We start from the raw sequence: 22,711 nt of genomic DNA, 5'->3' as shown, positions 1-22,711 counted from the left end.
ACCAGACATCTCACAAATGGAGTACAAGCTCATGGTAACACTTCAAGTAAGAAAGATGACATGCTGATCTATTTGTTGTTGTTATTGGTGGTAAAACATACATAAATTTTTAACCATTTTTGTTGTTGTTGTTATTAATCCTCACTCGAGGATCTTTTTCCCATTGATTTTTAAAAAGGGGGGGGGGGAGAGAGAGAGAGAGAGAGAGAGAGAGAGAGAGAGAGAGAATGAGAGAATGAGAGTTATCAATTGGTTGCCTGCCGCATGTGCCCCAACAGGACTGGGGATCAAACCTGTAACTCAGATACATGCCCTTGACTGGGAATCAAACATATGACCCTTAGGTGCACAGGGCCAACACTAACCACTGAGTACACCTGCCAGGGCCTTTTAACCATTTTTAAGTGAACAATTCAGTGGCATTAAGCACATTCACATGTTGTGTAACCATCACCACTAGCTCATCTCCAGAACGTTTTCATTATCCCAAACAGAAACTCTGCACCCATTGAACACTCCCATTCCTCCCTCTCCCGGCCCTTGGAACCTCTGGCATGTTGTTTTAGGAAACTGTGACTCAGGGAGGTTTCAGAGCTGGGACACGGAATGGCCAGGATTTAAGGCCAGGTGTCCTCACTAATTCTGGTATCACTGTTCTGTCCACCCTGTGATACTGCCTGCTACCCCTCTCTTATAGACTGGGACAAATGGCTGTCATATCACCACCTCCCCCGATATTCATCTAGGTGCTGTATTCTAGAACAATATCTGGCTCACTCAAGAAGCTTGGTATATAGACAAAATTACGGAATGACTCTACAACAGAGACACTGTGTCTACCTGACCCTGTGGGTGGAAATAGAGCTCACATTGCAACCTTTGCTTTCTAGAAACATTTACTGAATGCCAACTGTGTGCCTGGCCTGGTGCCAGCTCCTCCTCATTGCCCCCCAGCCTGCTGGCTCCAATCAGCCGGAGAAGCCGGGTGAGGGGGCGGGGGGCGGCTCTGCGTGGTGGCCCTGAAGAGGAAGATTTGTGTTTACATTACCCAGTCAATTCTGTATTTATTTTGGATATTAAGCAGTGACATAAAAGCTGCTGACATTAACCTTCAAGGGCAGAAATTGGCTTTAATGGACCCCATAAAAAGTTATTATTGATGGCAGCTGCACGCAGCATCACTGTGACCTCAGCAAAAGCCTCCACCGCTATCAATACTGTTGACAATTACTATTGACTAATGCAAGGCTGTAGCGGGTGGAGGCGGAGGCGGGTTCCTGTGGCTGGAAGTTGCTGGGGATGTGGATGCTTTGCATTTGCATCTGGTAAGGAGCTCAGAGAACTTGGTCACACATGTTTGATGACCTCAGTTGAGAGTCCCACCCTCTCCCTGATTCCAATGGAGCTGGGCAGAGGGCTCAGACTACAGGATCAGAGAAATCTGAGTTCGAGCTTTGCCAACTTGATGATTCACTGGCTATGCAATCTCAGGCGGGTCAGAATGACTTTTTTGGAGCCTGGGTTCTCCCATCTGGGAGATGGAAATACCATAGTGTTGTCATGAGGATTTGAGGCAATCAGTCACACATGTGCAGCAGTTTGACACACAGTAGGCCCTTGATATGACTTCCCTCCACTCCTGAAAAGTGGCCACACTGTGATGTGTTGCTTTACATGTCCGATGGCATTGAGTCCTGTTTGATCGTAAGATCTGAGTTTTCATCATGGGAAAGGGGAACTGCAGCCAGTCGGAAGAATATAAGAGAACGAGAGGAGGAGGAAGGGGAGGAAGTCTGAAGGTGGGGGGATAGAGAGAAAAGAGGAAGAGAAAGAACCAGAACAGGAGGAGAGCCTGGTAATAGCTTATAAACCCTTCACCTCTCTGAGCCCATCTTTAGCTGTCAATTGAGGAGACACCCGTGTGAGCACAACTACTGTCAACCTCATCAGTGGATAAAAAAGAGCCATTCCCATGGCTCATTTACTGTAAGTATGAGTCACTGTCAACTCTTATACCCGAGTATAACAAAGCTGATAATCTATCTTCCCAACTGGGAGAAAGTGGACAAGCACATGGGTATCTGTGGGGTGTCTGGGTTTGGGGAGTCCAGGTGTGGAAGGGATGCAGAGGCCAGGGCTCTCTATTAGAGTCTCATGCCCACCCCCTTTGCCTGTCCATCCTCCCTGAGTACAGTGGAGCTTGGAGCGTGGGGCCAGGGCAGAAATGGATAATCAGGAGAGGGTGCAGGCCAGGCGAAGCAGGCAGCCATTTCCCTGACCCCATTATCAAAGGCCCGGGCTCTTCAGGCTCATTGACTATGTTATTATCACCCAACAGAGGCTTAATTCAGCAGTAATTCAGCTCTCAGGGAATGTACAATAGTGTGGGTGGTGTGCACCTCACTCTGTCATGACTTTACGGAAAAGGGATCATTTGTCACCATGGCAAGAAGCCTTCAAAAACAACCAACAACCCAAGTATCTTGCTTCCCAGAAACTGGTGGGTCCCAAAGCACCAGAGAAAGGAGGCCCCTGCTCCCGCTCCCCACAAATGGCAGGGCAGGCCAAATTCAAGCCCCCTCAGGTCTGATGGTAAGGAGGAGCATTTTGAACCCAGACTCCCTTTCCTGCACCAGAGGAAGGAGGCCTTGGAAGAAAGGGCTGAAGAAATGAGAGTAGATTACGGAGTCACGCCGAGTCACACTTCCCCAATCTTGCAGGTATGGGAAAGCTAGAGCAAAACCTCAAGTTTTGAGTTACCCCAATGTGAGAATTTTTGTTTGGAAGCCATCTCTGATCAACACAAAATGCCGGGGTGGGGCAGCACCCATGGCGATGGCCCAGGACTGCTGAGAACCTGGAGGCTGGAGTCTGCAGGGGCAGGGCTCAGGCAGGATCCTGCAACCAGGCCATAGCAGACAACCTGTGGTGGATGGGTTAGCCACGTCCCTGACCTCTCTGATTCCCCATCTCTGAGGCACCTGGCCATTCAGGAAAGAAAGAGTGGAGATCCACTCCCTGTCATGGCACCACTTGGTGGGTATGTCACGTGTCTGTGCAGGAGGCTTTGACTTTTGACCACTAAGTGCAAAGCAATTGTCACCAACATCACTAGAGCCTTAAGCAATGGTGTAATTCAAACCTTGGTCCTGCAGCCCAGGTACTTGGCTCAGGCCAGGCGGCCACTCACCGGTCTCGGTGTTCTCGTGCTCCGTGTCGGTGAGCGTGAGGTTGGAGTTGGCCCGGCTGGACAGGCAGGAGCTGCGGCCCGACCGTGTGCTCCGGCCCCACAGTCGCACGGGGTGCTCGGGGGACAGCACAGTGTCGGCCTCCATGTCGGCATCAGAGCTGGCGCCCATGGAGTAGCCGCAGTGGGGGAGGCCGATGTCTGTGCGGTACAGGGTCCCATGAGGCGGTGTCACTTCGCCCAGACCCAGTTCACGAAGGGAGAAGTTGGCTCCTGGGAGGAAACAGGTGAGCTTGGTTAGGAGGGATCTTCCCTTAGGAGCCTGGCCCCTAACCCAGGACTCCCTCTGTCCTTTCAGCTCGCTGTGCCTTTTCTCTGACTGAATGGCTCCTTCTGCCCCTTTCCCATCTGCCCCAACCTTCTACACCCTTTAAGGAAGGGCCTACTCAGATGATACCTCCTCCCTTAACCCTACATCCCGTGACTTCTGCACTTCCTCTGAGCTCCTCAGAGTCCGTGTCCTTGGTCACAGAGATAAGGGTTTGACCCCTCCACCGATGATGACCTTATGGCACAGGGCCATGCCTTGCTCATTCCTAAAACCCTGTGTCTAGAACAAAATCTGGTGCTTAGAGGGGCCAATGAAGGTCTGCCACACTGAATGGGGGGCCTTGGGTCTCCTCTTCCAGTCAGGGTGGGGGTGTAGTGCTTGTCAGCAAGGAGGTTAAAGTCATGAAACAGTCCCATACTGCCTGGTAAATAGCTGATGCCCAAGCCTCCTCATACCCAGTGGCCCAACTTCTGCTCTGCCCACTCCAGTCCCTTCCCTACACGGCCCCCACCCCCGAGGAGATCATCTCCCATTCTCTCCATGATGCAGCTGCTGAAAGGTTAATGTCAGTGGGCTTGGCACAGCAGGGGCTTGGGCTGTTCAGTGCCAGTAAGACATTCTTAGTGGCCAGAATCTGGGCCAGACCAGATGTTAAATGTTTTGAATATACCATAGGCCAGTCTGCCTCCCACCTCCACTGCACGCCACACTTCCTGTGTGCCTGGATTGCTCCCTCTGATCTGTCTACACCCCTGCCTATGCATCTCCCAGCTTCACAATCCCCTCCTCCCCCACCTCCAATATTCCTGCTCTGCTAGGCCAGCTCTCCCAAGGGACACCAGTCACACATTATGAAGAATGACTGCTACATTAAGTGAAATATCAAATTTATTTGCAGTAAACAGCCCTGGATGCATTGATTTCCATATGGCTTGTCCTGCATACCCTTTTAAGCAGCAAGACTCAGTGTCAATATGAGTGAGCTGAGACATCCCAGGGCTGGAGAAACGCAAGGAGAGGGCTGCCTCTAAGGGGTCGGCCATCCCATTGAGCCAGCCTGGCCCCTTTGATGTGTGAGCTTAGATGACTTATTTCACCAAACACGAGATGTGCTTCTATTCGCTTTAAGTGTCTTTGGCCTCTTTCCCAAGGAACCCATCCCACCTTGCTCAACATCTAGCTGTGCAAGCTCAGGCTGGTGACATTACCTGGGCCTATGTTTTTGTTTGTAAAATGGGGTGATAACCTATGACCTGCTACCCTTAGGATTTTTAAGGATCCAGAGAGGTAAGGGGAGAAAGAGTACTTCATAAACTGCTGTGCTCACAACTGCCTTTGAGATGAGAATGCTTCTTGTTTGTTATTTACAAAGGCACCTTCTGCAGCCTCGTGCACCCAGGGTGGCATCCAGGCCACGCTGGACTGGCAGGGCTCCCTGAGCTCTATCAACCAGGGGTAGGGCAGAGCTGGAGAGGAGCTTGGGTATCACCTTGTCTCTGCCTCTCACTGAGACTCAGCAATGACAACTAGAAGTAGGCAGCATTTAGGAAGCAGCTACTCCGTGCCAGGTACTGTGTCAAGGGCTTTATTTCCAGTCCTTGTAAATCCTGAGCAGCCTCCTATTAGGAAGGGTTACAGTTAACCCACTGTTCAGGGGAAGGAGTTGAGGGTAGTAAGAGCAGCAGAGCCAGAATTCAAATGCAGGTTTTCTGATGCTTGAGTTTGAGCTCTTGACCACAAGATGGGAGAGAGAGCAGACCCCTCATCTTTCAAAGCTGAGAGGCAGTTTTTCCAACAACTCAGCCTTAGTGTGGATCCAGCCCTGCGGAGGAGGCCACTATAGCTGTCATGCTGTGTGTATACGTGTTTGTGTGTGTGTGTGTGTGTGTGTGTGTGTGCGTGCGCGCGCGCGCACGCGCGTGCTCACGTGTGCGTGCACCCATGTCCAGCTCTTCTTACCTCTGTGATCTTGGGCAAATGAGCCAACTTGGTATTGTTGTAAGGATTAAATAACAAAGGCAAAATGTATATAAGTTACACAGCACCGTGCCTGGCTAACCCTGGCTGTAGAAGGTGCATGAGCAGGGTAGAACCAGGGAGGGCTGCAGCAACATTCAGGGATTGATAGGGCCCACGAGTCATCAAAGCAGGCTAAAGGCTCTGTAGGAAGAAAAGCAGGACTCACAGAGGCTCCAGGCTGGCGAGCACATATCATGGCAGCTCTGGAAGCAGTGAGCAGACCAGTGGGTCTGGAGCATGGGTGGTGAGTTGGAGAGGCAGGGGATAAAATAGTCCAAAAGACAAATGAATGTGGGGAAAGCCCTACTAAGCCAGCTTAAGGAGCTCAGGCTAAGGGCAACAGGGAGTCATTTCCAAGGTCACCTCAGCTATAGTGCAGAGAATAGTCCACGGGGGGCAGCACTGGCTGGGCGAAGGGGGCTGTGGCTGATCCTCTCACAGAGAAGACAGTGGCCTGAACTGGACAGTGAAGGAGGGGATGGAGAAGAGCAAGGGATTAGAAAGTACTCTGGAGCAGGATGGACAGGCTTTAGTGACCACTGTGTGTAGAAGATGAAAGAGTCATAATCAGGTGCCAGGATAGTCCCTAAATTAGGAAGTTTTTAGGTCCATATCAGAAACAGCTTTCTCTCAAGGAGAGGGCAGTACTTGACACCAAAAGGTGCTAAGCTATATTTATTGAAATATATGAACAAATAACAAAGCTAATAGCCAAGACTTACTCAGCATTTCCATGGTGTTATCACACTTACCATTTAAACACGTCATCTCAATGGTCCTCATAGCAATTCGGCCCAGTAGAGAGGCCACTCCTACCCATCTAACAGGTGAGCAGTGAGGCTTGGAGGAGAGCCTGTAGCTCTGAACTCAGCCCCAAGAAGGGACCCTGACTCATAACCACCTCTTTATGTCAGGAAGTGGTGAGCATGAGAATCAATGAACTAAGAATGAATGGCAGAGCAGGCTTTGACAAGATACCATGCCAAAATAGCAGATTTGGTGTTGACACATTGTGCTTGCTTGCCCTGCTGATCTACTGCACCCATGCCCGGAGCCACACCTGTGAGCACACCTGCCCCAGGCTTGCCCCAGGCTCTGCCCTAGGCTGCCCTCACCTGTGCGGCAGAACTCCTCGGCCTCCTGCGGCACCATGTCCTTGATGCGGCTGCCATAAGCGAGGCGGGCATCCTGGTCATAGGCCTTCAGGGTCTCGCTGGAGCTGTAGGACTTCTGTGGGGCCTTGCCTTCCTCGCTGTCCGCAGACGAGCTGGTGTAGCGGCGCTCAGTGTCCCGGCGCCGGGTCAGCGAGCGGTATGGCTTCCTCTCCTTCACGTCCATGACCTCTGGCCCGGACTCCTCCACATCCACGAACAGGGTCCTGGCCTCACTCAGGGCTGAGCGGTCTGGAGCCAAGAAAGCAAAGAAAAGGGCGTGAGCTTGGGCCCCAGGAGGCAAAGACAACAGCCAGCTCCATCTGGACCTCGGACCTTGATTCATCCTGCAGTGCTGCCGGGACTGGCCGCTGGCCAGAGGGGGCCTTGCACCCAGAGCCTCTAAGGATGAATCCTGTCTCTGCTCCTCCACCTTGCCGCTTTGAAGATGCCTCAGTCTGCCCCTCCAGTGATCCCTGCCAGGAAAGCTAAGGAAGGCCAGAGGGTTCTGGTTTTTCTAATCCCCCGGGACAAGAACAAGGGCTTGTTCCCATCACGGGCCCAGCTGCCACAGGGTCTGACACAGAAGAAGAATCTGTAGAATGAATGACTGTACTCAGACACTGCAGTAAGCATTTTGCACAGATGATCACATTTAACCTAATGAGCCAAGGTATCAACAACCAATCCACACTGTCACCACCAAATAACTAATTACTTGCTTATGGTTTGTTTTCTTCCACTAATACGCAAGCTCCGTGCAAGCCTAGGCTTTACCTGTTTTGCTCACTCCTGAGCTCTAGCACCTCCAGCAAATGCTGGCACACCTGATACACATTGGTTTCACTAACTAGCCAACCAATCCCCATCTGACAGCTGAGAACACGGAGGTGCAGAACCTCCTTCAAGGTCACGAGGTGGTAACAAAGGCAGAACCTGAACCAGGGTCTGCTCGGCTCTAAAACCTGAGCTTCTTTCTCCTATTCCTTCCTTCCTTCCACTCTCGCTACACAGAAGTGTCCTTCCAGCGGGGCTAGCTCTGACGGCCACGCAGAGGACTCCGTCACTTGCAGACTTGCCATCTCATAAGTGGCACGATCCGCACCTCGGGAGCTACGGTGCCTGCCCCATACATCTGGGTGTTGCCAGGGTGTCTGATGGGGAGGGGGGGAGGGAGGGAGAGAGGAGAGGTGCTGCTTTGTCCTCTGCCTTTTTCCTCTTTACCCCATCTTGACCTTTTTACCCTACACAGACACCCCAGGATTTTTTTAAAGCTGTCATAACACCCCTTTCTTTTTCCAAACGTGTTCCTTTGGCCTGGGGGCGGCAAACATAGCCCCTACAAGAGCCAGGGACCAGCACAGAAGGAAAGCAGAAGGTCCTGCATAAAGTGTGATGAGAGCTCCTCTGTTCTTGACACACAGCCTCTCAGTTCTTTCATTCATTGTTCCGCTATCAAGAGAAACATGGGTGCACAGACATCCTGCTGGGTAGCTGTCATATGGAGGAGCCACAGAGTGAGAGTGTGGTATAGGGGGCCACCTGCAGTCTCCGTGTGGGGCCTAGACCCCTGACAGACAGGAAGGGGGCCTGCCCATGAGGACAGTGCCACCCAGTGCCTGCCAATGCTGCCAATGCTTCACATGCAGGGTGTCATGTGAATTTTTAAGACAAGTTGGAAAATTGAACTTACTATTATTATTTAATTTCAAAATACAGGCCAAAAAAACACAAGGACAGGTAATTTTGGTCAGGGAACTAGTGATTTCCAAGTTCTGCCTTTAATCATGGACACCTGAGACTTCCATTTGGCCTGAAGATGCTCTCTTCCCCCTAGGACGCCAAAGGCCTGCTCCTTAATGTGGCAACATCTGAATCCTCACCTCAATCCTGTGACACAGGCACTATGATTGTCTGCAATTTTGAGATGAGAGGCTGTGAGGTGAAGGACTTGCCCTCGGTTGCACAGCTCCTGAGTGGTGGAGCCACAGTTCTGACCGAGGTGGTTGAATTTGCCACCTAACAGCTAGAAAGCATGGCCTTTACACGCTGTGCCTGATGCATTTTCTAAGCCCCAGATCATGCCAGAGCCCTTCTTATGCCCCTCCATCAGCCCTGCAGAGCCTTCAGGGTGAATGCCAGTTCTCAGTCCAAATGCTGTTGTGTCTGGCCCGTCTCACTTCCACTCACTGAGCCGCTTTCTGGATATGAATTCTGTGATCTCTGCACCTCTGTACATGTGGTTCCATCATAGACTATCCACCTAACTAGATGCCTGCCTCTCCCCCAGACAGCAGTTCCTGGAGGGCAGGCCTGGCCTCCACAGAGTTCATGAAATGCCAGCTGAGTAAATAAATGAATAAACGTCATTTTTTCTTACCCATCTTAATATAAAATATGGGTAATTCAACTTAGGTAAATATATATTAGATACATCTAAGATGGAATTTAAATGCATTGCTCAGATGCATTCTTTTTAAAGGAAGCCTGGGTTTGAAGTTTATGCCCCCCACCCAGCAGCTGTGTGATGTAGGGCAAGTTATTGAACCACTCTGTGCTTCAGATCCCTCATTTGTAAAATAGCACCAACCTCCTGGGGTTGTTCTGAGGGTTAAATGAATTAATACACGTCCCTGCAACATATGGCCCCTGATACATAATGGGTGCTGAATAGATGTTAGCCGAATTATCATCAGGAAAACTCCACATTTTATTTTTAAAAGGCACACTTTAGAAGTATCCAGCTCCGTGTCAGTTATAACAGGATTAGAACCCCCTTCTCCCCCCTCCCTCCCCCCCCGAAATGTGTAGGCTGAGACACATTCTGGCTGTTAAATTGGTGGGTGCCTGTTGACCGAAGACACCGGCTTCAAGGCAAAGACTCAGTAACTACAAACAATGGAGAACTAAGCCCCAAAACTCATGGCTTCCCTGCTGCAAAGCAGAGGCATGGAGGCCAATTGCCTTGCTCATGTTTCCTTTGAAACCCTTCCCCAACACCATTTTAGCCTTAATATAGTAATTCAGTAAATATTTATGTTTTGAACAGGTGGGAGGTTGGTCATGGTCCATACTCAGCTTGGCCTTTATTAGTGAGAGAAGGAAGGGGCCATGCCTTGGCTGGTTTGGCTCAGTGGTTAGAGTTATTGTCCTTGGACTGAAGGATGTTGGGGTCAATTCTGGTCAAGGGCAGGAATCTCAGTTGCAGGCTTGATCTCTGGCCCTAGCCGGGGTTTGTTCGGGAGGCAACCAATTGATGTGTCTCTCTCACATGGGTGTTTCTTTCTTTCTGTTCCTCCCCCTCCCTTCCACTCTCTCTAAAAATCAATGGAAAAAACCTTAGGTGAGGATTAGAAATAAAAGAAGGGAATGGGTCCAGATGTAAGACATGACTAGAGAAGAGCTCCTGGAGCAAGGGCCTGCAGTGCAGTGATGCTGAGACCCTGGCAGGAGGAGTGGGGTGGGGTGGGGGGACTGGAAAGGGTGCCCAGCACAGACCCTGGAACCCCATACATGGGCTGGGGGCAGAAGCACCAGCACATGTGTTTAAACTTGTTAGACACTCCTTACCTGCTGACCAAGTGGTTCCCACTGTGCCTAAACCCATTACCTAACCCTTCCTAACTCTCCCTCTGTTTCCTCTCACAGCCCACAGAACAACCTGCCACCCCAACTGACCTCTCTCCCAAATGCACTCTCCATTTCTGTCCCACGAGCTGCCTGCCATGTCTCAGACATCCTCAATCTGAGCCCCGCCCGTGCTGTGCACTGGGTTCACCCAAGGGAGGCTCCTGAAGGTGGTGGGGCAGTAGCGGTGGGGGTGGAGGGGGTGTGAAGCCGCGGGGAGGAGAAAGCACACCTTTGTCCACTCCCTCTCCCACCAGCCGGGCCCCTCTTCCAGGCCTTCAGCTCTCCCTGGCTCTGCAAACATCCTTCCCTGCCCTCACCTGTCTGGGCCCAGGGGTGCCCCAGTTTCCTGCTGCACAGAGACCCTGGGTGTCTCAGCAACCTGGTTGGCTGTCTTCACCTGACCCACCTGTGTCTCTTTGTGAACGTCTGTTCATTTAAACCAGTGTTTCCCAAACTTCTCTCATGATGAGAATCACCTGGTGGAGTTGTTAAAACACAGATTCCTGAATCCCAACTAAGAAGTGCTAAACTAGGATTTTTGGGAACATATAGGTAAAATTGTATACTTAACTAGTGCTCTAAGACAGATTTTATATACAGAGCACTAAGTTAGGTATGCAATTTTACCTATATGTTCTCAAAAATTCTAGTTTAGCACTTCTTAGTTGGGATTCAGGAATCTGTGTTTTAACAACTCCACCAGGTGATTCTCATCATGAGAGAAGTTTGGGAAACACTGATTTAAACCATCTGGGATGAATTCTGTTTCCTGGGGGGATCCTGACCTGTGATGCAGCTTCACCTCTTACTCTCTGCTTCAGTCAGTAATTATGATTATCATCACCTTCATCACTGTCCTCAAACTAATGACACCAACAGCGGTCACTTACTCAGAGTTTACCACAGGCTAGGCCCTGGGCACAGTGTTCTGGGTAGATGATCTCATTTAGCTGTCACCACTCCTAGTCTGTGTATTGGTCCCATTTTAATGATGAAGAACCTGAAGCTTAGAGAAGTTAAATAACTGGTTTAAAACCATGCAGGCAGAACTAAATCAAGAGCTGGATCCACCCATCGCCAAATCTCCCCTCCCACAACCTTCTGCCATGCACAATGCATCCCAGATGAGGAGCTGGTCTGCCCCAGCCACGTCCTAGCTACGTGGCCCTGGGCCAGCCCCTCACCCCAGGATGCTGGGTTCGTCAGATGCTTTGTAAACTATAACATACACTCTACCTCTAGGCACACGGGATTGGAGAATTATTACTACCAATGCCACCATCATCATCTTTATTGCTTTGTTATTTCTAACCATCAAATTTTATAACTGCTTTAATCATAGAGTAAATCAAGCAGCTGAGTATGTTCTGGGAAGCTAAGTTGCCAACACACCCTTGAAGGACATGCCTAGCAGCTCAGTCACTGCAGGCCTTGGGCTAAGCAGGAGGGTCCGACTGCAGCTCCCGCTGAGGTTGACAACCAAGACAAAGGGCATGTGGCCTCCACAAGGGATGGGGGACAGGGGGGTGGAGGGGGGGATGATGGCACAGACCACTCATGTGAGATGGGTAAGACTCTGGCCTGCTCTCAAGGGGTGGCTTCAGAGAGGAGTTCATTTCCAACATCTGTTACAGTCCAGTTTGTGCTGGGCCCTGGGCACTGGGCCCAGAGATGAGCAGACACAGTGCTATAGGAGCAGCTCACTGTATGTTCAGGTGTCAGCCACATGGAACAAGGCTGGGAGTTTGATAAAGCATGAACTGCAGTGTCACAGGTTTCTCCACCTGCTGACACGGGGTCATGCTTGGTCTGTCTATGGGGAGAGGACCTGGGATAAGAGAAGGGAAGAAAGGTGTGCACTGAGCACTGTGCCCTGTGCTTTCACACAGCCCCGCGAGAACACTTACTGGTTACTGGCACTTCTCGATTTAGAGCGCAGGCTGAATGACCCAGCTGACTGACCAAGATCACACAGCCAGTGAGTGACAGCACTGGGACCTGACCCCGTCATTCTAAAATCCACATTTTGGCCCTAGCTGGTTTGGCTCAGTGGATAGAACATTGGTCTGCGGACTGAAGGGTCCCCGGTTCAATTCTGTACCTCAGTTGTAGGCATAAGGGAGGCAACAAATTGATGTGTCTCTCTCATATTGATGTTTCACTCTGTCTCTCCCCCTCCCTTCCATTCTCTCTAAAAATCAATGGGAAAAATATTCTCGGGTGGTATTTGTTTTTCTTCTTCTTCTTCTTTTTCTTCTTTCTTTCTTTACATGGAGCTGGACTCCAGTGGCTCTGGAAGGGTTGAATAGGAGTGTGAATGTGGGGAGGCCTGGGAGATGAGGGCTGATGGTGGTCAAGGTGTCATTTCCGATGGGGAAAGAGGCAATAACAATAAAACAATTACTGCTAATGGAATGCCTACTCATGTGCCGGGAACTCTGTACAGATTACTTCTAATCCCTATCACAACTAGGCAGTCAGATATCACCCTCTTATTTTATATTTTACTTTACAAATAAGATAGATAACGAGTTCAAAGAAATGGGGACTTGCTCTAGATCACATGACAGGTTCTGGATCTGAACCAGAAGAAAACATTTAAATATTTAAACCTAGAGAAAGGCATTCCCCACCTAGTACCTTAGCTTAACTCCGTGGTTGGCAAACAGCGGCTTGCGAGCCACATGCAGCTCTTTGGCCCCTTGAGTGTGGCTCTTCTACAAAATACCACGGACTGGGAAGTCTATTTTGAAGAAGTGGCATTAGAAGAAGTTTAAGTTTAGAAAATTTGGCTCTCAAAAGAAATTTTAATTGTTGTACTGTTGATACTTGGCTCTGTTGACTAATGAGTTTGCCCACCAGTGGCTTAACTCATTGGGTAAATAATGGCCAAGGGCCTGTTCTGTCCTAAGTGCTGCGGAAGGTGTGCAGAGGTAACACACTGAGGCCCCCTCGCCCTCCCCTCCCTGCCCGCTCTCCCCAACACACCTCAGCCTGCCCTGCTGTTCCAGGTCTTGTGTGAGGCCTCTGTGGGTGAGACCAATAGCTGGCTACTCCTTGGAGCTTCAGAAAGACAGTGGGCAAGTCCCACAAGGGAGAGAAGCAGGAGAAGGTCCCACAGGCCCTAAGCCAGGCCCGGTGGGTGGGCCAGAGGCCAGGGGCCAAACAGGGTTCACTGCCCAGAGAAAGTGACACCCACACCATGACCGGAGGATGCCAGGTAACAGAGGGCCAGGCAGGCAGTTCTGGGGAAGGAGGGAAAAGAAACCAAGACCGGTGGCCTTCCGATTTCTCTGACCTACAGCGAGAAGACATTGCTTTCACAATCCAGTATGTCTACACATTTCCAACTAAAACAAACATTTCAGAAACGAGCTAACTTTTCCTCAAGAGTGAAATCCGAGATTTTCTACTGGATTCTATTCTACTAAAACAGAATGATGGATGGGTTGCCAACCTATCCTGTGAGAACACTTCTCCAGGTAACGGCATGGAGGGAAGCCGAGGTGTGAGAGAATGTGGGGACAGACGGGCCCTGCTATTTCTCAAGCCCAGGCTCCAGGGAGGGGAGAGGTTCAAGACAGAGCCTGAGAGGTGAGGAGTGAGCCGCCCGGGAGAAAGAAGAGGACTCTCCAAGAAGGATTAGAACCTGAGTGGACAATAACATGCAGATGCGCACGTGGCAGACAGCCTTGATCTTGAGGCTCCTGGGGAGCCTGTGGTCCAGCCGTTGCTCAGGGCTGTGATGGGGGCGGCAGGATCTAGCCTGGAAGAATGTGTGGGGCTGAGGAGAGGAGGGCAGATGGGGACCAAAGCCTGTGGTGTGCGGGGAGAAACTCAAGAAGCACATTTGGGCCCTTCCTTGGGCTCCAGCAATATTTATGAGAAGCCAAGGCCTGGGACTTGCTTGGGGAGACTTCATCAGATGTACAGCACTGCTGAGGCACCCCTGCCCCTGCCAAAGCCCCTGGGGGAAATGGAGGCTGTTACCACCATGGGGTTTCCTGGAAATCTCAGAAACGGCTGGGGACGAACCAGGAAATGAACTGAATTTCTATTGCACTAAGGTTTGTAAGTTTTCCTTAGCATAAGCACACGGTGATATTTTTAGTTCTTTGTGTGTCAAAAAGGGCCCATAAATATTTCAGAGATAAAAATGTGTTCTGTAAAATATAAGTATCTTTCTCTTTTCTCTCTCTCTTCCCCCCCCCCCCGCCCCCCAAATCATTATACATTTTTGTTGTCTTAGTCCCTCAAAGTTTGAGCTTGCAAATCCTTTGTTTTAAATTCCACTGCGATATGAAGGTGAATGCCAGGGGTGGCAGGAGCACCTGTTCTGTCCCAGGTACTGTGTTGGGCTGTGTACAAACCAGAGATGTAGGTGTTGTTATCCCACTTTACAGACTTGGAACCTGAGGTTTAGCATACCACTAAGTGATGCTCAAGTTCGCAAAATATGTCAAGACTGTACTCCATGCTGTACATTTTTGTGGCCCTGTTACATTAGGGAAACCCTCGCCTTTTTAAACAGTGAGACAGTAGTTATAGTAATGGTGGATAACGGCAAGGTCTTTACATGCATTACCTCATTTAATCCTCACCACACCCTTAAACTATCCTCGTTTTCTAGATGAAAAAGCCCAGGATTTAGCGAGGCTAATACCTTGTCCAGAAGACTGTAGCAAGGAAGTGCAGAGCCTGGTCCATATGACCCAAGGCTCAAGCTGTTAACCAGACCCAGGTTATCCCTTATTCTGATTTGCTTCAATGTTCTATGTGTCCTTTCCTTTCACTCCTCATCAGTATTAACTCCTCTGGTGCACCGAGTCAGACCCAGCTTAGGGAGGAATGCTTTACAATGGCTTCTCAGAGTGTTCCCTGCACAGGAAGAGGCACTGCAAGACAGGGAAAGGCCTTCTTGGGCTCGTGGTGGAGTGTGGCCTTGTGCCCAGCCGGGCTTTGGGACTTCCTTCACCAGCGGCTGGCAGACAGGTGACAGATGGTGCCTACAGGAGCCATCACGCCCTTCTGTGGAGGACTTGGCACAGGCCAGGCTTGGAAGGGCAGGCGGTTGCTGTACGGGTGCTGCCCACTGATCCTGAGCTGGGAGAGCGCTCCCCGGAGCTGCCCTGGCTCCTCAAAGGGCAGAGCACACACAGGACTGGGGACAACCGGCCCTCAGCCAACAGGAAGCAGTATACAAGGGCTATGTTTTCCAGATTCTCCCATCTATCTCCATTCTTCCCCTTCCAAAGCCATGTACCAGCCAATGACCCCCTTTACCAATGGTGGCATCTTGGTGCGGGGAAATGTGCTATTTACTGTGTGACTGAAAGCACCACCAAAGGCCAGCTGGTTCATGCACCATCGATGTTTGAACCCCCTTGGTCCCATCCTTACCAACTCGTCAACCATATCTAAAGCTGGGGACTTCCCTACCAGGGACAGTTCTGACTATGCTTCCTGACGTGGGAAGCAGCCTCTCTTTTGTTTCCTTCTGCAGGCTGCAGCTCTGCTCCAGGGGCTCTCAGTCCAATGCCTGGTCCCTGCCAATGGCCCTTCAAGACTAATGGCAGACCAGTCTATGTGTCCTTCAGTCTTCTTGTCAGACTGAACCTCACTCCTATAATTTTCAAGTGGCCTTTCCATGAATTCGCCCACCCTTGCTCCCTCCTTCCCATCTAAGAAGGCTTTGAAAGAGCCAGTGCGAGATCTGAGGACAAGAAGTTGGGCCAACAGCAGTCAGAGAGACAGACACATCTACAGGTGGTTCCAGCACAGGGAACACAAATGGGCAACTGATACAGATGGTCTAGTGCTAAACTAGAATTTTTGGGAACATATAGGTAAAATTGTATACTTAACTCAGTGCTCTTTACCTATATGTTCCCAAAAATTCTAGTTTAGCACTTCTTAGTTGGGATTCAGGAATCTGTATTTTAACAACTCGACCAGGTGATTCTCATTATGAGAGAAGTTTGGGAAACACTGGTCTAGGCCAATGGTTGGTGAACTGTGGCTCACGAGCCACATGAGGCTCTTTGGCCCCTTGAGTGTGGCTCTTCCACAAAATACCACGGCCTGGGCAAGTCTATTTTGAAGAAGTGGCATTAGAAGAAGTTTAAGTTTAAAAAATTTGGCTCTCAAAAGAAATTTCAATCATTGTCTTGTTGATATTTGGCTCTGGTGACTAATGAGTTTGCTGACCACTGGTCTAGGTGTAGAGAGGGAGCATCAGCAAAGGCCACCTGAAGGAGGTGACAGCTGAGCTGAGGCTGGGCAGGAGTTAGCCAGGCTACAGGGAAGGGAAGGTTAACTAGAATCACTGGGAACCTCTGGGTGCATTAAGAAACATCCTCCATGCACCTCTCCTCTCTGCACCCAACACACGGGGGGCCTCCGGCTGAACAGGCTGTCTGCTGGAACTGAGTGTCTTCATGAACTGCACCTTGAGCCATGGTCTTCCTCAGTTCAGCCCCCACCGACAGGGTTCCCTTTCCTTCTCCCTAGAAAACCCATTTCAGGGTCAAGCCTGAAGCCCGGGCTATTAGAGCACCAATTCTACATGGGCCCCGCTCAACTTACAATTTTCTATGGGCTTATTCTGGGATCATGTTATGAGATCATCAGAAGGAGGGACAAGATAGTTGAGCTGTTTAATTGCATATCTCCTACTATGGCCAGGGCTTAATCTGCCATTACCAGGGGCTCCCGCATTACATGTCCACTCTATGAGGGGTGAAGGGTGAAGGGTGATGAGGAAGAGCCAGAGGGGACCCCCGGCACCACAGGAAGCAGACATTCCTTTAAGCCTTCTGTGAATGGTGAGTCTTAGTTGTGTAACACTAACTCCCTCAATTCATTCAAGCCGCCGCCCAGATTTGTGAAGGTAGCAACTGCTTGTGCTCTTGCAGAATGGCTCAGGGTTCTGTGTTTGTAGAGAGGAGAGGCTTGGAGGTTATGACTTGCTGACAACCACATTCAGCAAGTGCAGATCAAGATCACCATTTTCTTGCTGTTTCCATTCACAAACTCAGTTTTCTCTCCTGCAACATGGGGTAACATGAGGGCGGGGCTCATATGTAACCCATGCCTTTATATCCTCAAACATACATACACACACGTACACATGCACACATGTATACACACACCCACACACACCCACAAGTACTCTGTCAAGAACCAGGAGTTCTGAGAGGTGCAATGATTACAGGCATCTTGGGGAGGTGCCAAGAGGGGTCCTGGTAGCAGTCAGAGCCTGTTAGCCAAGGTGTCCCAGAAAGGGAAGTCCAGGGAGAGAGCCAGGGAGGGCACTGGCAAACTCTCATTTCCACCTCTGTGTACTCCAGCCTCAAAGAAGTCGAGAAAAGGCTCATAATGATGGGAAAACCCTAATTGCCTGAAACTACCGCCATTTCCAATAATTAAAGGCAGACTTAATAGATATTAGGGTCCTCCTTCCAGCAGTTGGGTGGTCAGGCGATTTTTATTTCAATAATTAGCTGCTGCAAGTCACGCAGAACTGGAGACAGATAAAGGCAGGGCCAGCCTCTCACAGAGCTAATTGTGCCCAGGGTTCTACATGCCTAATCAAGCCCTGCACTGCTCCCATCTCTTTCATCCGAGGCCTCAAAGGACTTTGCCATCAGTAATTAAGTCTCCTAAGTGCTGTAAAGGAAGTGCTTCTCCTTGGCTATCTGAGAAAAGAAGAGGCTGCTGGGGTGGAGGTGGGACAGGCAGCCATGTGGCTGGCCCCCGAGATGGGGAGAGGGAGCGAAGAGCTGGCCCAGCCCCTGAGACTGGGCCTTCTCAAGCCTTTTGCCTCTGCGCTTTGTATCTCTAGGACAACCACAGACCTGGGGCTCTGCTGGCCACCTCCTGTGGAGTCTAGTTCAACCTGCCCCATACTGGAAGCAGTTTGATAGCTACTCAAAGACTGTCTACATTTCTCACCAAAACATTTCAGAGGGATCTGTATGTTAGACATGCCAATTCTCTTGGGCTATTCAAATACCACTGTCTAGATTCTTAGAGTTAGACGGGAACGTAAAGGACACAGTTGTGCAAGCCCCATCAGACAATTGGGCTCCCTTTATGAGTCTGCACAGACACCAGCCAGCCTCTGCTTTGCCTCCATTGGCAATGAGCTTACTCCTAACACATTTTGTCCTCTAAGCTTGGCCTTAGACCACCTAACTCCTCCTCCCCAGGACAAAATATTTCCTTCCCTGACTCTGCAAAATAGTGAAGCACAGTGGTGAACAAATAAACAAAAAACAAGCTTCACATCAAAGACATAACCCCAAACGGAGAAATCAATAAGCTGGACCTCACCCGAATTCAAACGTGTGCTCTGTGAAAGAGTCGGTGGAGAAGATGAAAAGACAAGCTATAGAGTGGGAGGAAATATTTGCAAACCCATAGACCCATGGTCGGCAAACTGCAGCTCTCGTGCCACATGCAGCTCTTTGGCCCCTTGAGTGTGGCTCTTCCACAAAATACCACAGCCTGGGTGAATCTATTTTGAAGAAATGGCATTAGAAGAAGTTTAAGTTTAAAAAACTTGGCTCTCAAAAGAAATTTCAATCATTGTACTGTTGATATTTGGCTCTGGTGACTAATGAGTTTGCAGACCACTGCTATAGACAACCAAGGTCTAGCATCTTCTAGACTATATAAAGAGCTCTCAAAACTCAACAGTAAAGAAGCCCAAACAATCCAATTAGAAAATGGCCAAAAGATATAAATGGGTATTTCACCGCTGGGGATGTACAGATGGCAAATAAGCACGTGAAACGCATCACAGATCATCAGGGAAATGAAGCTGAAAGCCACAATATCACCACACACCCACCACAAAAGCTGAAATAAAGAACAGGGGTGGCTCGAAATGCTTGCAAGGACCAGGGAAACCGGATCACCCATGCACTTCTGGTGGGAATATAAAATAGTTTGGCCTCACTGGAAAACAGTTTGGCAGTTTCCTATAAATTTAAACATGCAATTACTGTGCAACCCAGCCATTGCACTCCTGGCATTTATCCCTCAGAAATGAAAATTTATGTTCATACAAAAACCTGAACAATGTTCATAGCAAGTCTTACTTGTAATAGCTAAAAACTGGAATCCGTCCAGATGTCCTTCAACAGGTGAATGGTTGAATAAATGGTGGAATACCATGGAATACTACTCAGTGATAAAAAGAAATGAATTAACAATACAAATGAATCTCTGGGGAACTGCACGGAGTGGGAAAAAAAGCCAATTGCAAAAGGTTACAGACTATATGATTCCACAGAACATTTTCAAAATGACAAGGTTTTAGAAATGGAGAACAGACTAGTCATTGCTAATGGGGCCCAGGTGGGAAGGTGGTGGGGTAACAATACAAGGACAGTATGAGGGGTACTTGTGAGGAAAATGGTTACTATCTTGACTGGATACATTAAGCTACAGGCAATAAAATACTATAAAAGTAAACACACACATAGGTACAAGTAAAAAAGGGAAATCAGAATAAGATGATTGGTGTTTATCAATGTTCATATTCTGGTTGTAATCTGCTCTTTTACTATAATTTTTCAAAGTGTCAGTAATGGGAAAAGTGGATAACATACCAGGATATCTCTGTGATATTTTTTTTTTACAACTGCTTGTGAACTACAATGATCTCAATAAAAGTTTCAATAAAAAAAATAGTTTTTTGGAGTCTGGCATATTTTGGTTTGAATCTTGAACATATTATGACTTCCAGTGCAACCTTGAACAAATGAACTCTTTGAAAGTCAGATTCCTCATTTTTAAAATGGGGGTCATAACTACCCAATTTTTCAGCACTGTCTTAAGGTTTAAATGAGGCAGTCAATGGAAATGTTTAACTCTATGCTTGACACATAAATAAAAACTTAATATACAACAGAGGCAAATGTTATATTATTATTCAGGATATATTTATCCTGAAGACACTGAATAATTTCAGTGTCTTCCCCTGATTCCATCCCTACATGCTTAGCTTCCACCCAGTCCTCATTCTCTGAAAAAGTTTCCTTTGGTCAAGGTCACTCTTTAAAACACCAAGGTTGGAAACTGGAGTTTGATAACAGTCTCATAATCAGATACCGCTGTGGCAGCTTATAATTTCTAGCTATGATGCCATACCATGCTGTTTTTGGACAATTGCTTGTCACTATTTCCTATGCAATGTCTTTTTTTAAAAAAAGAATAAAAAATGTTTTTATTTATTTTAGAGAAAGAATTGGGGGGGAGAGGGAGGGAAGGAGGGAGGAAAGGGGAGGGAGGGGGGGTAGGGAGAGAGGGAGGGAGAGAGAGAGAGAGAGAGAGAGAGAGAGAGAGAGAGAGAGAGAGAGAAAGAGAGAGACTGCCTCCTGAATGTCTCCTGCTAGGGATCAAGCCCAAAACCCAGGCATGTGCCCGAACCAGGAAACAAACTAGCCACCTCCAGGTGCACAGGTCAATGCTCAACCACTGAGCATATCAGATGAAATAAAGACATTAAGGTAGCAAGCTGCTGAGATTTACATTCACCTACCAATTCTTAAGCTACGTCAGGCGCTAATAGTGAGACACATCACCAGGGGAACATCCTGTTTCTTTTACAGAATCCTCAGGACAACCCTGGAAGTTAGGGATGGTGGTGGGTTGCTGCAGCAATATCACCTTCCTGTACCCACACTGTTGTGCAGTCTCCCACACTGACTCCAGGGTTGGCCACGTGCCCTGCATTGGCCAAGGGGCAAAGGGAACGTCAGCAAACACGAATCAGAGACATGAACAACTCTGGGATATTTGGGCTTGCCTGCTCTTGCTATTTTTGGAAAATACCCATCATATATAGAGAACCAGGGTGGCCAGCTTGTTGCTGCAGGCACAGGGCTGAGCCAACCAGGCCCTCATAGAGTGTTGCTATATGAGTCCAGTGGACACTGTAAAAGCCAATAAGTGGCAGTTTTAAGCCATTATGTTCTACAGAGAAAGGCTAACTGATACAGGTATTATTATAATTTCTATGTCATAGATGAGGAAACTGAGGCTCAGATCATGATAGCACCTTAAAAAATAAGAGGGAATGTTATGAGGACAATAAGGGTAGTGCCTCAGAGTTTATACATTTCTCCCATATTATTGTGCAATTTAATCCACCAACTTGTGCCTCTCTTTTGGAGAACTTATCAACATCATGTTCATGTCATATTTATGTTTAAGTAGTTGCTCACTTTTATGCTCTAAGCCCTGGAAGACGTGGGTCATATTTATCTTGTTTCAGCATCAAGTCTCAAACTTCCAGCCTTGCAAATAGTAGGCAGTTAATGAATAATGACCAACAGACTGAATAAATGACCTAATATCTCTGAGGAGCTGTGTCGTGATCCTATATTAGATAGAGACTGATGTCCAGAGAGGGAGAGTGCCACATTTCAAAGCCACACAGCTAGCAAGAGGCCGGGCGTAGATGCAGTCCAGGTCTTTGGACTCTAAGTGCAAAGATCTGCCTTAAATTCTCTGTGCATCCCGAGGGGAGACAGATGAGGAAATGAGTAACTACCCCTCAGAAGGGACTGTTGCTGGATGAATTCCACGTGTGTAAGGAATGCCAATCCTCATGCTCAGAGGACTCCAATCAAACCAAGCTCCCCACTGGAGCAGAAATGGGCTGCATGGGAGCCTCGGTGCCTGGATGAGAGGTGCCTGTTACTGCAAACTGCACGAGGATGTGTACCACCCAGCTCCACATCCCCCTGGGAACACCCCTCATCTAGCACAAAACCACCAAGCAAACACAGGACCAGTGAACAGCCCTGCCCTAGGCCCAGGGCCAGGTCTCAGGTTCCTCAGCGCATGCCCCTTCCATGCACCCGGTCTTTCCCCGCTGCTCACTACACAGGGGTGACATTCTCAGAATGCCCCTAGAACTCCAGACTCTGGCTTTGCCTTCCCAGCAGCCACCAGTAGAGGACAGACGTCATGCTCCCCCAAGCTGCCGAAGCGCCCGGCTGGGCTCATGGGGGGCTTGGCGGCCGCAGCTGCCTCTCATATTTAGAGAGGCCCTGAGCCTGTCTTCTCGGTGGGGAAGCCCTGGCCCTTGGCCCTCTGCTGGCTAATGTTACACCTGGGTCACCGCGGTCTGACTTCCCAGCCAGACATCACTTTGTTCTCTTCATTGTAGTCTCCAATATGTTTTCATTAAAAACTCTGCCTGTCACTCCATTAATCCTGCCTTTTTGGGTTGTTAACTGTACCGGTCTTTGAAGCTACTCCAGCCAGGAGAGGAAACGGAGTGGGGCTGCCTGCTCCTCTTCAGGCCTGGACCCTGAGGGTTACGGTATGCAGGACCCACCTGCCTCTGCTAGCCAGCAACAACACAACCCAGATTTG

The 22,711-nt window shown here is 49.1% G+C and overlaps 1 protein-coding gene across 7 annotated transcripts in view; it reads right to left on the bottom strand.

Annotated features, from left to right (window-relative positions):
* Window positions 1–22,711, bottom strand: part of TENM4 (teneurin transmembrane protein 4) — a 695,703-nt gene that overhangs the window by 349,499 nt on the left and 323,493 nt on the right. For all 7 annotated transcript variants that reach the window (XM_084894429.1, XM_084894427.1, XM_084894432.1 and 4 more), the window contains 2 exons: window positions 6,653–6,940; window positions 3,191–3,460 (listed from right to left, as the gene is read on the bottom strand). In XM_084894429.1, the coding sequence (XP_084750555.1) occupies window positions 3,191–3,460; window positions 6,653–6,875 (493 nt within the window). In that variant the 5' untranslated portion in view covers window positions 6,876–6,940. The remainder of the gene's footprint in view (window positions 1–3,190; window positions 3,461–6,652; window positions 6,941–22,711) is intronic.

Source organism: Pipistrellus hanaki (genome assembly GCF_964339955.1).
Source record: "Pipistrellus hanaki genome assembly, chromosome: 9".
Lineage (NCBI taxonomy): Eukaryota > Metazoa > Chordata > Mammalia > Chiroptera > Vespertilionidae > Pipistrellus > Pipistrellus hanaki.
The sequence above is the reverse complement of the archived record's forward strand: the minus strand, read 5'-3'. Positions and strand labels throughout refer to the sequence as shown.